The 13,464-nt window shown below is 40.7% G+C and overlaps 1 protein-coding gene across 1 annotated transcript in view; it reads left to right on the forward strand.

The window, feature by feature from the left end:
* LOC135508701 (peptidyl-prolyl cis-trans isomerase FKBP8-like) overlaps window positions 1–13,464 on the forward strand; it is a 50,192-nt gene that overhangs the window by 32,199 nt on the left and 4,529 nt on the right. Inside the window, exon 4 of the mRNA XM_064928933.1 lies at window positions 3,085–3,302. Within this exon, the coding sequence (XP_064785005.1) occupies window positions 3,085–3,302 (218 nt within the window). The remainder of the gene's footprint in view (window positions 1–3,084; window positions 3,303–13,464) is intronic.

Genomic DNA, 13,464 nt, shown 5'->3' on the forward strand with positions numbered 1-13,464 from the left:
ATCTGTGCTTATGGACACTTGCCCAAGACACCGAAAGGGAGATTAACTCTTCCAAGGGTCCTGTCCGATAAATATTGCATGGACCTAGGCTCTGTAGGATCTGTGATCAAATTCAGCTATACATCTACATATACTAAATCTGAATATTCTACGAGCAGTAGCGGTCAGTACCGTTCAAGATGAGGGAGGACAATTATTTTCTATTACAGCATATTGGATGACTGTCATTCAGATTTCATTCACCCAGTTCAATGTAACATTGATATGTTTAGGCTACTACATGACACACAAATGTTCCCTATACGCATCATGGAGATTTCATATGCCAGGTTGTAGCATGAACGTTTAAAATGTACAGTAGGTGCACACAGGTCGAGAGACAACTTTGAGGTGACAGACAGTGACATTCAATACCGCCTCGGACTGTTACCTGCATCTAGCTGATATTGGGTGTAAAAATAATAAAGACAGTTGCAAAAGAGAGTTTCTATTGGACAAATTCAGGTATATTTATCCATGTTTTTGTTCCCTTTGCTTCCGTTTAAGAATTATAAAAAAAAACAGAATAGGTGGAATGAATACAACCCTGATCACGCGTGAACACAGTTCACTTTCATAGCAGCCACGTTATATTCTGTCTTGTGCCTATGCACTCTCCTCCTCTCACCTCTTCCCTTCGCATGTGGACTTCAATACACAACACATCAGCTGTATATGACCAGGCGAAAAAACCTTTCCAAACCAAACAGCTAGACACAACCTACATTGTTCTCATCATATTAGCGAAAGTAACGTTATAGTTAGCATAACTTATAGAACTAATGAGTTAGTACACCCATTACAATCAAGCAGTAAGGTTATAGTGTGGCAATAAATTAGTCAAACGAAAAAGCTTACCTTGACTTGGAAGAGTTCCAGTGTTGTGTTGGAAAATCAGCCAGCTAGCTAGCATAGCATCCCTCTGTTTGAGCAGGGTGTTTCAGTAGGCTAAACTAGCTAGCTGCATCTGCTAGCTAAGTAAGTGAAAAAAAATGGCACTCTCTCTATTTCTCTCTTGCTTCTTCATTTTGAAAGAAAGAAATTTGATCAAAACTGTTCTGTCTTTTTCTCTCTTATGGTCAGCTACTCACCACATTTTATGCACTGCAGTGCTAGCTATCTGTAGTAGATTCAATCTCTGATCCTTTTATTGGGTGGCAACATGTCAGTTCATGCTGCAAAAGGTCTGATAGGTTGGATGACGTCCTCCGGAAGTTGTCATAATTACTGTGTAAGTTTATGGACGGGGTTGAGAAACATGAGCCAATGTACCCAGAGGAGGATGGAAACTAGCTGTCCTCCGGCTACACCATGGTGCTACCCTACAGAGTGCTGTTGAGGCTACAGTAGACCTTCACACAAAGCTATAATAAAAGGAACTAAGGTCAGAACGTGACAGCTAGTTCTTTTTATCTACTCATCCAAAGCCCCTACTTCCTCCAGTCCCAAGCAAAGGGATCTATCTCCTGTTTCCAAGGCCATACTGTAGCTCATCTGCTACATGCTCCTGCATCACATAACACAGGATGTTGTCCCTTGGGTGGAGAGGTGAAAAGGTAACCTGATTCCACCTCCTGATACAGCCACACAGTGACTGGAGCTATACTAATTCTGTTAGACAGACATACATTGTGTAATTGACACAACGTGTTTGAATAATTCATGATCTCACACACCACAGTGCACCACATCCCTTTGCAACAACGACAACTGGACTTATCAGCATCAGGCTTAGTTTCAGACCAATACTTTTTAGAACTGCATTTTCGAATATGATCCCCTACTTTATTTATTTCTATTTTTTTTTTAAAGTGAAGTGAGTTTTATTAATTTATTTTGGCATACAGTATGACCTTGATATACTTAGGAAGCTAATGAATCAGAATGGCACCTGATAATTATGTATTTAGATTGAATACTGGACAATAATGAGAGGGGGTGTACTATAATTAAGCAAGGGATGTGCACTGTACCTTCTAGATGTTCACATATGGTATGGGAATTGTGGAGCTTTCCACCAAAATAAGTTCCTCTAAGTTCAACCTACTGCTCCCTCTGCTAAACATCACCAAATTAAGAGAGCCCATGTCATGCATGTGTGCACACATCGGAATCAGAGCCGTTACCCAGTTAATGATTATACTCTATTGTGTGCTATGGGGTCAAAGGGACCATATGATCAGCTGGAGAACCAAATTAACGTTCCTTCTGAGTGAATCTTGAGTAAGCTGAAGCAATCAGTAACTCACAGGTGTAACTCACAGGTGGACCAGATTACATTTCTTGCCTGTTTTGAGGGATTGGAATACCCTCACAAGTTCACAAACCCAAGTACTCATGCTGGCTTACATATTAGACTTTAATTCACTGTAGCAACACTGCCCTGGGAGAGAACAGCTGTCAAAACGAGTGTGAATGGACAGGAATATGAAAAAGAAGAGGCCCGTACACTGAATATGCTCCCAAATTTACCACCTTTACTGGACAACACTTCGATCCAATATGACCTGACGAAGATCCATGAAGGATCAAAACGTTGTCCATTAAAGGTGACAAACTGGAGCATATTCAGTGTGCGCACCTCTCTTCTTTTTCAAGTATCCTTTATTAGCCAAACACCTTAGTTGTTTAAGGATGTACGCATGACCATTAACTTTTCAACAAGACAGGAATATATCACATTTTAACAGTACCAGTTCCCCATTGACCAGATCACAGAAATTGGGTGTCTACTAATATATATTGCAGGTGAAGTCACCTGTCAATATGCAGTCCAATCAATTAAGATGTAACCAAAACAACGTAAAACTTAGTTGTGATATTGGCAAATGAAGGCACGTGGAGAATGACTTCAGAACAAATGTTTTTGATGTTTGCAATTCAACATACGAGCTATTACATGCACTGACCCAGCATATTTACACACAAGGATGTGTGACAATCAAAGATATTTAGACAATGCCCATTGTCTGAGACTCTTCACATTGCTCCAGGCTGAGTGTGATTGAAGGTTTGTTTATGTGTGTGTATTTGTTTTTTTGTCAGGGAGCCTGATATTCCAGCCTGGGCCCCCTTACTCTACCAGCTACAACTCCTGAACATCAGAGAGAAGCCCGACCCCCTGATTCTCCCCATGTCTGACCGTATACGCATCGGCAACCAGAAACGAGAGCGGGGGAACTTCCATTTCCAAAGGGAGGAGTACAGCATGGCTACCAGGGCCTACTGGATGGCTCTGGATGTCCTTACTACACGCACTAAAGGTAATCCCTACCTTCATCACGTGCATCCTGCTACATACACACACACACGCTCACACACGCACAGCAGTAAACAGATTTTTTATAACTAACACACTTCAGAAAAATACAGCTTCCACATTTCCAGCACCCAATTGCATGATAGTCTCCTCATGGCTTACTGCTAGTCCATCTCAGCACTAATCATACTATCGTAATGCGGAGGCACATCCACCAGAGGTGACTGTCAGGAGAAATGTTATTGTTCATTCTTATGGTAATCAAACCTAATAAACTTTCATGTTAATTCAAGGTCCTTAATCATTTTAATTGCTGGAAAGGCAGGGTGGACCCAAGAGAGACATTTGACAGAAATGAGTCAGTGAGGAGAAGAGCATGGGCTGCCTCTAAATGTATCAATGATGATGGGCCAATGGTTACATTTTATCTCAGCACTTAATAAGCAATGAATATATTCGATGCAACAAGACTGTGAATTTGCCGGATGAGCGGGTGAGATAACGCTAAAGAATATTCAGAAATTCAATAGATGGCATATAACTCCATCATTGAATATCTGCATTAGAATTATCACTGCATATCCCAACAGATATATACACGTTTCTCTTGGGATTACCACAGATAGTCATTGCACTACGCTGTATTGACATAAGGCATTGTGCTTTAGTAAAGCAAAGGATCAAATGCTGGGATGGTTACTGTCAGACAAATAAATACAACATATAAATAAAACTTGCATCAAAACCCTTTGTTTTATGTCTCTAGTCACCATTCACACGTGAATACACAATGGCATAACCACACTCCTGGAATCTAAGCGAGATGTATCAACCTTGTCTGTCTCTAGAATATCCTGTAAATCATTGAATAGCTGCTCCATCCCCCTAATCTAGATCCTAACATAGCTCTGCTAACAACAATCCCTCAAATATCTTAAACTAATGGTAGGCCGTCATTGTACATAAGAATTTGTTCTTTATTAACTTGCCTAGTTAAATAAATGTTAAATAAAAAGTAAAAAATAATAATCAAATGTCAAAGGCATAAAAAATGAGCATATGGATTTGAAAACAGGTGGTATAGCCTATGCTCCAAAATGCGATATGGTTTGACAAGAAGACATTTTTCCAAGGCAGAGATAAGTGGCCAACACCAAGATGCAGACAGCAGTGGACACATGAATTCTGGCGTAATGACAATCGCCAAAACTCATTACAGTTTATGGTGTTTGTGTAACAGATATATCTTTCCATTCACCACTGTTCGGAGACTGAAAATATGTTAAAATTGTCAAAAAGAAACAAAAATAGCTTATTTCCAAATAACAATTTCTCTAGCAAGAATTGTGCTAGAACTGTCTGTCTCAGTGGGGAGGGGAACATTGAAAACTAGCTGTTATTGGCAGAGAGGTTTGAAACTCTTATTGGTCTATAAACTAATTTACCAGGCAAGCCAAAACTACATCCCACCATTACAGGCTGAAATTTCAAGCAGTCTTTTCAAACAGCTCTTAGGAAGAGTGGGGTGAGGTGAGCAATCCGTCAAGGCAACTATAGTATTATTTCTAACAAAGATATCTACCTATATTTCAGGATGTTGTATATCCCTGGAAATAATCAGAATTCATGTAAACATGCATTTTAAATCATAGCTTGTCCAAAGAAAGGGATCTCTTGGCATAACTTACTCCATTTTATCATTCTAAGGGACTTTAACACAGACTTAGCACCTAACAAATACTTGGTACTTTTTTGTTTACACTTAACATAGGCCAGGCCCTGGTGTTGCCTTGCATTACACCTGGGAAGAAAACACTTACATTTCCTCAACTTGCCATTGGCTCATCCATTGGCTCCTGAGTGGCACAGCGGTCTAAGGAACTGCATCTCAGTGCTAGAGGCGTCACTACAGACACCTTGGTTTGAATCCAGACTGTATCACAACCGGCTGTGATTGGGAATTCCACTGGGTGGCGCACAATTAGCCCAGCATTATCTTGGTTTGGCCGGTGTAGGCCATCATTGTAAATAAGAATTAGTTCTTAACTGACTTGCCTAGTTAAATAAATGTTAAATAAATAAAATTAAATAAAAAAAAATTAACTTACAGTGCTTTGCAAAAGTATTCATCCCCCTTGGCGTTTTTTCTATTTTGTTGCATTACAACCTGTAATTTAAGTAGATATTGGGGGGGGGGGGGGGTTTAAGTGAAATGGAAGAAATAACTCGTTTAAAAAAATTCTAACATATAAAAAAACAGAAAAGTGGTGCGTGCAAATGTATTCACCCCCTTTCTATGAAGCCATTAAACAAGATCTGGTGCAACCAATTACCTTCAGAAGTCACATAATCAGTTAAATAAAGTCCACCTGTGTGCAATATAAGTGTCACTTGACAGTATATATATACACCTGTTCTGAAAGGCCCCAGAGTCTGCAACACCACTAAGCAAGCGGCACCACCAAGCAAGCGGCACCATGAAGACCAAGGATCTCTCCAAACAGGTCAGGAACAAACTTTTGAACATCCCACGGAACACCATTAAATCCATTATTCAAAAATGGAAAGAATATGGCACCACAACAAACCTGCCAAGAGAGGGCTGCCCACCAAAAATCACAGACCAGGCAAGGAGGGAATTAATCAGAGAGGCAACAAAGAGACCAAAGATAACCCTGAAGGAGCTGCTAAGCTCCACAGCGGCGCCTGGAGTATCTGTCCATAGGACCACTTTAAGCTGGGCTTTATGGAAGAGTGTCCAGAAAAAAGTAATTGCTTTAAAGAAAAAAAATAAGCAAACACATTTGGTGTTCGCCAAAAGACATGTGGGAGACTCCCCAAACATATGGAAGAAGGTACTGTGGTCAGATGAGACTAAAATTGAGCTTTTTGGCCATCAAGGAAAAAAATATTTCTGGTCCAAACCCAACACCTCTCATCACCCATAGAATACCATCTCCACAGTGAAGCATGATGTGGGGATGTTTTTCAGCAGGGAAACTGGTCAGAATTGGAGAAATGATGGATGGCACTAAATACAGGGAAATTCTTGAGGGGAAATGTCAGGAACCTTCCAGAGATTCCAGCAGGACAATGACCCTAAACATACTGCTAAAGCATCACTCTAATGGTTGAAGGGGATTCATTTAAATATCTTGGAATGGCTTAGTCAAAGCCCAGACCTCAATCCAATTGAGAATCTGTGGTATGACTTAAAGATTGTTGTACACCTGCGGAACCCATCCAACTTGAAGGAGCTGGAGCAATTTTGCCTTGAAGAATGGCCAAAAATCACAGTGGCTAGATGTGCCAAGCTTATAGAGACTTACCCCAAGAGACTTGAAGCTTTAATTGCTGCAAAAGGTGGCTCTACAAAGTATTTATTTTGGGGGGGGGATGAATAGTTATGCACATTCAAGTTCTGTTTGTTTCACAATAAAAAAAATATTTTGCTTCTTCAAAGTGGTAGGCATGTTGTGTAAAGCAAATGATATGAACTCCCCCAAAATCCATTTTAATTCTAGGTTGTAAGGCAACAAAATAGGAAAAATGCCAAGGGGGGTGAATACTTTCGCAAGCCACTGTACCCCATGGCCATTGGCTCAACTTATCCCAAGCCAAAATGTTGATTATATTAGCCCACACAGCTACAAGGATGCACTTTCATGCTAGGTTTAGAGAACCCAAATTATTTATAGAATAATCTTAAAAATATCTACTTTGTTTTAGATACAAGCATCATGAAACACAAATCTCTTAAATCTCATAACACAACAAATGAATTTGACTTGGTCAAAATGTTATTTGCTTACCACTTGTTATTTACTTACCAACCTTGCTTACCACCAAGGTTTCTCAGACTCCAAGAAAGGATAACCTCTTCCTAAATATTATTATGTTTGTATTATTAATTAATTGTGTGTATAATTTCCTAAAGACAATGGGTTGTTCAACTTACCCCACTCTCTCATAAACTAAAAGAGCATTGTCATAATTTTCACAGTATTATTCCAAACTCATAGTGTAGGCATATACACTGAGTACACAAAACACTCACCCTTGTGTGGTGTTCGGGTCTGTGGGACACATTATCAAATGTTTACTGAAAGAAAAATGATACACTGAATAATTTATTAAACCTGAGAGTCATTGGCCTCAATGAAAACACATTTGTGCACCACCCTACAGATTTATTACATATGTGCTGTTTGAGTCCACTGAGCCTGAGGGTAATACAAGTGTGGAAAATTGTGTGTGTAGGTGAAAAACAAGTAAAAATTAAACCAAGGTTTGCTGTGTACCTTCTTTCTTCCTCCTCCCTGGGCCTGCTGATTCAACATAGCACCAATAACCAGTCTGTCTCCCTGCTGTTTCAATGTAGCACCAAGAACCGGCCTGTCTCCCTGCCTGTCTGCCTGTCTCCCTCTTTTCTCGTACTCTTTACCCTTTGTAGTGTGTGAAACTACACAATGTCTTGCGGGAACCTGCACAATGTTATTACAATACATTACTTCAATACATTATTTTGATACGTTGTAAAAAAAAAAATGCTGTATTTTCCTACACTCTACTCCAGCCAGGTGCAAATTGGGGGAGGGAACCAACAAATTAATAGCTTTGCATGTGTGGCTCCTTACCACAATCAATCAGTAAGGCAGAAATAATCACTGCTCAGAGGGCCTTAGAAATAATTTTTGCAGAGGGGGAAGCTAGTGTGGAAGGAGTGTCTTCCACTTTGGAAGATGAAGAATTTTCAGAATATGTGGATCATGTCTCTGTCAATTTGGAGTCTGACAGTGAGTTGGAAGAAGAGGATGATATTGAACATCAGCCAGCCTCAGGACCAGCCCGTCAGCAACTAGCTCAACAGCAGCCTGCAGGAGGAGAAAATATGATGGTATGTTCTTCCCTGTGTGTGTCTGACTCTCCTGACTTGGCCTGCTATAACTATATATGTGAGTGAGTGAGATGTTAGTAAAATTCCTGAACTAAGTGTTTTCATCATTCAAGATTGCAGCTGGTAGCAACAAGAAGAAGCGCTGTGATGTGTGGGGACCCAAGAAGGACAGGAAGACCCAGTACAAAAAGTGTAAGAAATAGTGTAAGAAAGTGTAAGAAATACATTTGGAACACACAGTAAACCTCTGTCCCTCATGTGATGTGTAGACCGCCCTTAAAATGTTGATTAATCATTTCCATAAAATACTGGATTTAAATTTGTCCTTCCAATTTGTTCACTTCAAAGCAATAAACTTCAATAGTGATGAAAACCTTGTTTCATGTATATTTGTTCAGGATAAACATGATTTATTCCACACACGTCTTGACTATAATTAAATTTTGTTTTCAGAATTCACATTTTATGAAAACAAACGAATAGCGATTTTATTGATAAATGTGATCTAGCAGAGGTAAACGGCAAATATTAACCATGTATGCTGTCTATATTGCTTGTAATTGATATTTCAACATCTAAGTTAAGTATTTTTACATTAATTGTTATGGCTGTATTGTTTTAAAAACCCTTATAATTTCTTGGGTCCATCAGACCCGCGAACATTGGGTGAATAACAAAAACATGAACACCACACAAGGTTTAAGAACATGACATTGACTGACCAGGTGAATCCAGGTGAAAGCTATGATCCCTTATTGATGTCACTTGTTAAATCCACTTCAAATCAATGTAGATGAAGTGGAGGAGACAGGTTAAAGAAGGATTATGGTAGTAGGTGTCAAGTGCACCGGATTGTGTCAAGAACTGCAACGCTGCTGGGTTTTTCACACTCAACAGTTTCCTGTGTTTATCAAGAATGGTATACCACCCAAACGACATCCAGCCAACTTGACAACTGTGGGAGGTATTGGAGTCAACATGGGCCAGCAATTTGCATACCCCCCCAACAGATCCACAGATGACGCGATCTCTATTGCACTCAAACACGGCCCTTTCCCACCTGGACAAAAGGAACACCTACGTGAGAATGTTGTTCATTGACTACAGCTCAGCGTTCAACACCATAGAGACTTTAAAGCTCAGCACTAAGCTAAGGACCCTGGGACTAAACACCTCCCTCTGCAACTGGATCCTGGACTTCCTGACGGGCCGCCCCAGGTGAAAAGGGTAGACAACAACACATCTGCCCGCTTCATGTTCCTTGGTGTCCACATAACCAACAAACTATAATGGTGCAAAAACACCAAGACAGTTGTGAAGAGTGCACGACAATGCCTATTCTCCCCCAGGAAACTGAAAAGATTTAGCATGGGTCCTCAGATCCTCAAAATATTCTACAGCTGCACCATTGAGAGCATCCTGACTGGTTGCATCATTGCCTGGTATGGCAACTGCTCGGCCTCTGACCGCAAGGCCCTACAGAGGGTAGTGCGTACAGCCCAGTACATCACTGGGGCCAAGCTTCCTGCCATCCAGGACCTCTATACCAGGCGGTGTCAGAGGAAGGCCCTGAAAATTGCCAAAGACTCCAGCCACCCAAGTCATAGACAGTTCTCTCTGCTACTTCATGGCAGGCGGTACTGAAGCACCAAATCTAGGTCTAAAAGGCTTCTGAACAGCCTCTACCCCCAAGCCATAAGACTGCTGAACAGCTAAGCAAATGGCTATTTGCATTACCCCCCCCCCCCTTGTTTTACACTGCTGCTATTCGCTGTTTAATATCTATGCATACCCCTACCTACATGGACATATTACCTCAATTACCCCCTGTATATACAGTTGAAGTCGAAAGTTTACACATACACCTCTTTTTCACAATTCCTGAAATGTAATACTAGTAAAAATTCCCTGTCTTCGGTCAGTTAGGATCACCACTTTATTTTAAGAATGTGAAATGTCAGAATAATAGTAGAGAGAATGATTTATTTCAGCTTTTATTTCTTTCATCACATTCCCAGTGGGTCAGAAGTTTACATACTCTCAATTAGCATGTGGTAGCATTGCCTTTAAAGTGTTTAACTTGGGTCAAATGTTTTGTGTAGCCTTCCACAAGTTGGTGGAATGTTTGCCCATTCCTCATGACAACGCTGGTGTAACTGAGTCAGGTTTGTAGGCCTTCTTGCTTGCACACACGTTTTCAGTTCTGCCCACAAATTTTTATAGAATTGAGGTCCGGTCTTGTGATGGCCACTCCAATACCTTGACTTTGTTGTCCTTAAGCCATTTTGGCACAACTTTGGAAGTATGCTTGGGGTCATTGTCCATTTGGAAGACCCATTTGTGACCAAGCTTCAACTTCCTGACTGTTGTCTTGAGATGTTGCTTCAATATATTCACGTAATTTTCTTTCCTCATGATGCCATCTATTTTGTGAAGTGCACCAGACCCTCCTGCAGCAAAGCACCCCCACATTGCATGATGCTGCCACTCCCGTGCTTCACGGTTGGGATGGTGTTCTATGGCTTGCAAGCGTCCCCTTTTCCCTCCAAACATAACGATGGTCATTATGGCCAAACAGTTCCATTTTTGTTTCATCAGACCAGAGGACATTTCTCCAAAAAGTACAATCTTTGTCCCCATGTGCAGTTGCAAACCGTAGTGTGGCGTTTTTAATGGCGGTTTTGGAGCAGTGGCTTCTTCCTTGCTGAGCGGACTTTCAGGTTGTGTCGACATAAGACTCGTTTTACTATGAAGATATAGATACCTTTGTACCTGTTTCCTCCAGCATCTTCACAGGATCCTTTGCTGTTGTTCTGGGATTGATTTGCACTTTTTGCACCAAAGTACATTCATCTCTAGGAGACAGAACGTGTCTCCTTCCTGAGTGGTATGACGGCTGCGTGGTCCCATGGTGTTCATACTTGCGTACTACCGTTTGTCCAGATGAACGTGGTACCTTCAGGCGTTTGGAAATTGCTCCCAAGGATGAACCAGACTTGGAGGTCTACATTGTTTTTTCTGAGGTCTTGGTTGATTTCTTTTGATTTTCTCATGATGTCAAGCAAAGAGGCACTGAGTTTGAAGGTAGGCCTTGAAATACATCCACAGGTACACCTCCAATTGACTCAAATGAAGTAAATTAGCCTATCAGAAGCTGGAATTTTCCAAGCTGTTTAAAGGCACAGTCAACTTAGCGTGTTAACTTCTGACCCACTGGAATTGTGATAATTCACTGTCTGTAAACAATTGTTAGAAAAATGACTTGTGTCATGTGCAAAGTAAATGTCCTAACCAACTTGCCAAACTATAGTTTGTTAACAATAAATATGTGGAGTGGTTGAAAAATGAGTTTTAATGACCTAAGTGTATGTAAACTTCTGACTAAATCTGTAGCCTTGTTATTTTAATTTTATTTTCATTTCACCTTTATTTAACCAGGTAGGCTAGTTGAGAACAAGTTCTCATTTGCAACTGCGACCTGGCCAAGATAAAGCATAGCAGTGTGAACAGACAACAGAGTTACACATTGAGTAAACAATAAACAAGTCAATAACACAGTAGAAAAAAAGGGTCTATATACAGTGCCTTGCGAAAGTATTCGGCCCCCTTGAACTTTGCGACCTTTTGCCACATTTCAGGCTTCAAACATAAATATATAAAACTATTTTTTTGTGAAGAATCAACAACAAGTGGGACACAATCATGAAGTGGAATGACATTTATTGGATATTTCAAACTTTAACAAATCAAAAACTGAAAAATTGTGTGTGCAAAATTGTTCAGCCCCTTTACTTTCAGTGCAGCAAACTCTCTCCAGAAGTTCAGTGAGGATCTCTGAATGATCCAATGTTGAACTAAATGACTAATGATGATAAATACAATCCACCTGTGTGTAATCAAGTCTCCGTATAAATGCACCTGCACTGTGATAGTCTCAGAGGTCCGTTAAAAGCGCAGAGAGCATCATGAAGAACAAGGAACACACCAGGCAGGTCCGAGATACTGTTGTGAAGAAGTTTAAAGCCGGATTTGGATACAAAAAGATTTCCCAAGCTTTAAACATCCCAAGGAGCACTGTGCAAGCGATAATATTGAAATGGAACGAGTATCAGACCACTGCAAATCTATCAAGACCTGGCCCACCCTCTAAACTTTCAGCTCATACAAGGAGAAGACTGATCAGAGATGCAGCCAAGAGGCCCATGATCACTCTGGATGAACTGCAGAGATCTACAGCTGAGGTGGGAGACTCTGTCCATAGGACAACAATCAGTCGTATATTGCACAAATCTGGCCTTTATGGAAGAGTGGCAAGAAGAAAGCCATTTCAGTCTCTCGATGTGCAAAACTAATAGAGACATCCCCCAAGCGACTTACAGCTGTAATCGCAGCAAAAGGTGGTGCCACAAAGTATTAACTTAAGGGGGCTGAATAATTTTGCACGCCCAATTTTTCAGTTTTTGATTTGTTAAAAAAGTTTGAAATATCCAATAAATGTCGTTCCATTTCATGATTGTGTCCCACTTGTTGTTGATTCTTCATAAAAAAATACAGTTTTATATCTTTATGTTTGAAGCCTGAAATGTGGCAAAAGGTCGCAAAGTTCAAGGGGTCCGAATACTTTCGCAAGGCACTGTACATTGTGTGCAAAAGGCATGAGGAGGTAGCCAAATAATTACAATTTTGCAGAATAACACTGGAGTGATAAATGATCAGATGGTCATGTACAGGTAGAGATATTGATGTGCAAAAGAGCAGAAAAGTAAATAAATAAAAACAGTATGGAGATGAGGTAGGTATAATTGAGTGGGCTATTTACCGATAAGACTATGTTCAGCTGCAGCGATTGATTAGCTGCTCAGATAGCAGATGTTTGAAGTTAGTGAGTGAGATAAGTCTCCAACTTCAGCAATTTCTGCAATTCGTTCCAGTCACAGGCAGCAGAAAACTGGAACGAAAGGAGGCCAAACGAGGTGTTGGCTTTAGGGATGATCGGTGAGATACACCTGCTGGAGCGCGTGCTACGGGTGGGTGTTGCCATCGTGACCAGTGAACTGAGATAAGGTGGAGCTTTATCTAGCATGGACTTGTAGATGACCTGGAACCAGTGGGTCTGGCGACGAATATGGAGCGAAGGCCAGCCGACTAGAGCATACAAGTCGCAGTGGTGGGTGGTATAAGGTGCTTTAGTGACAAAACGGATGACACTCTGATAAACTGCATCCAGTTTCCTGAGTAGAGTGTTGGAAGCTATTTTGTAGATGACGTC

The sequence above is a fragment of the Oncorhynchus masou genome, chromosome 22, assembly GCF_036934945.1.
Source record: "Oncorhynchus masou masou isolate Uvic2021 chromosome 22, UVic_Omas_1.1, whole genome shotgun sequence".
In the NCBI taxonomy this organism is placed as follows: domain Eukaryota; kingdom Metazoa; phylum Chordata; class Actinopteri; order Salmoniformes; family Salmonidae; genus Oncorhynchus; species Oncorhynchus masou.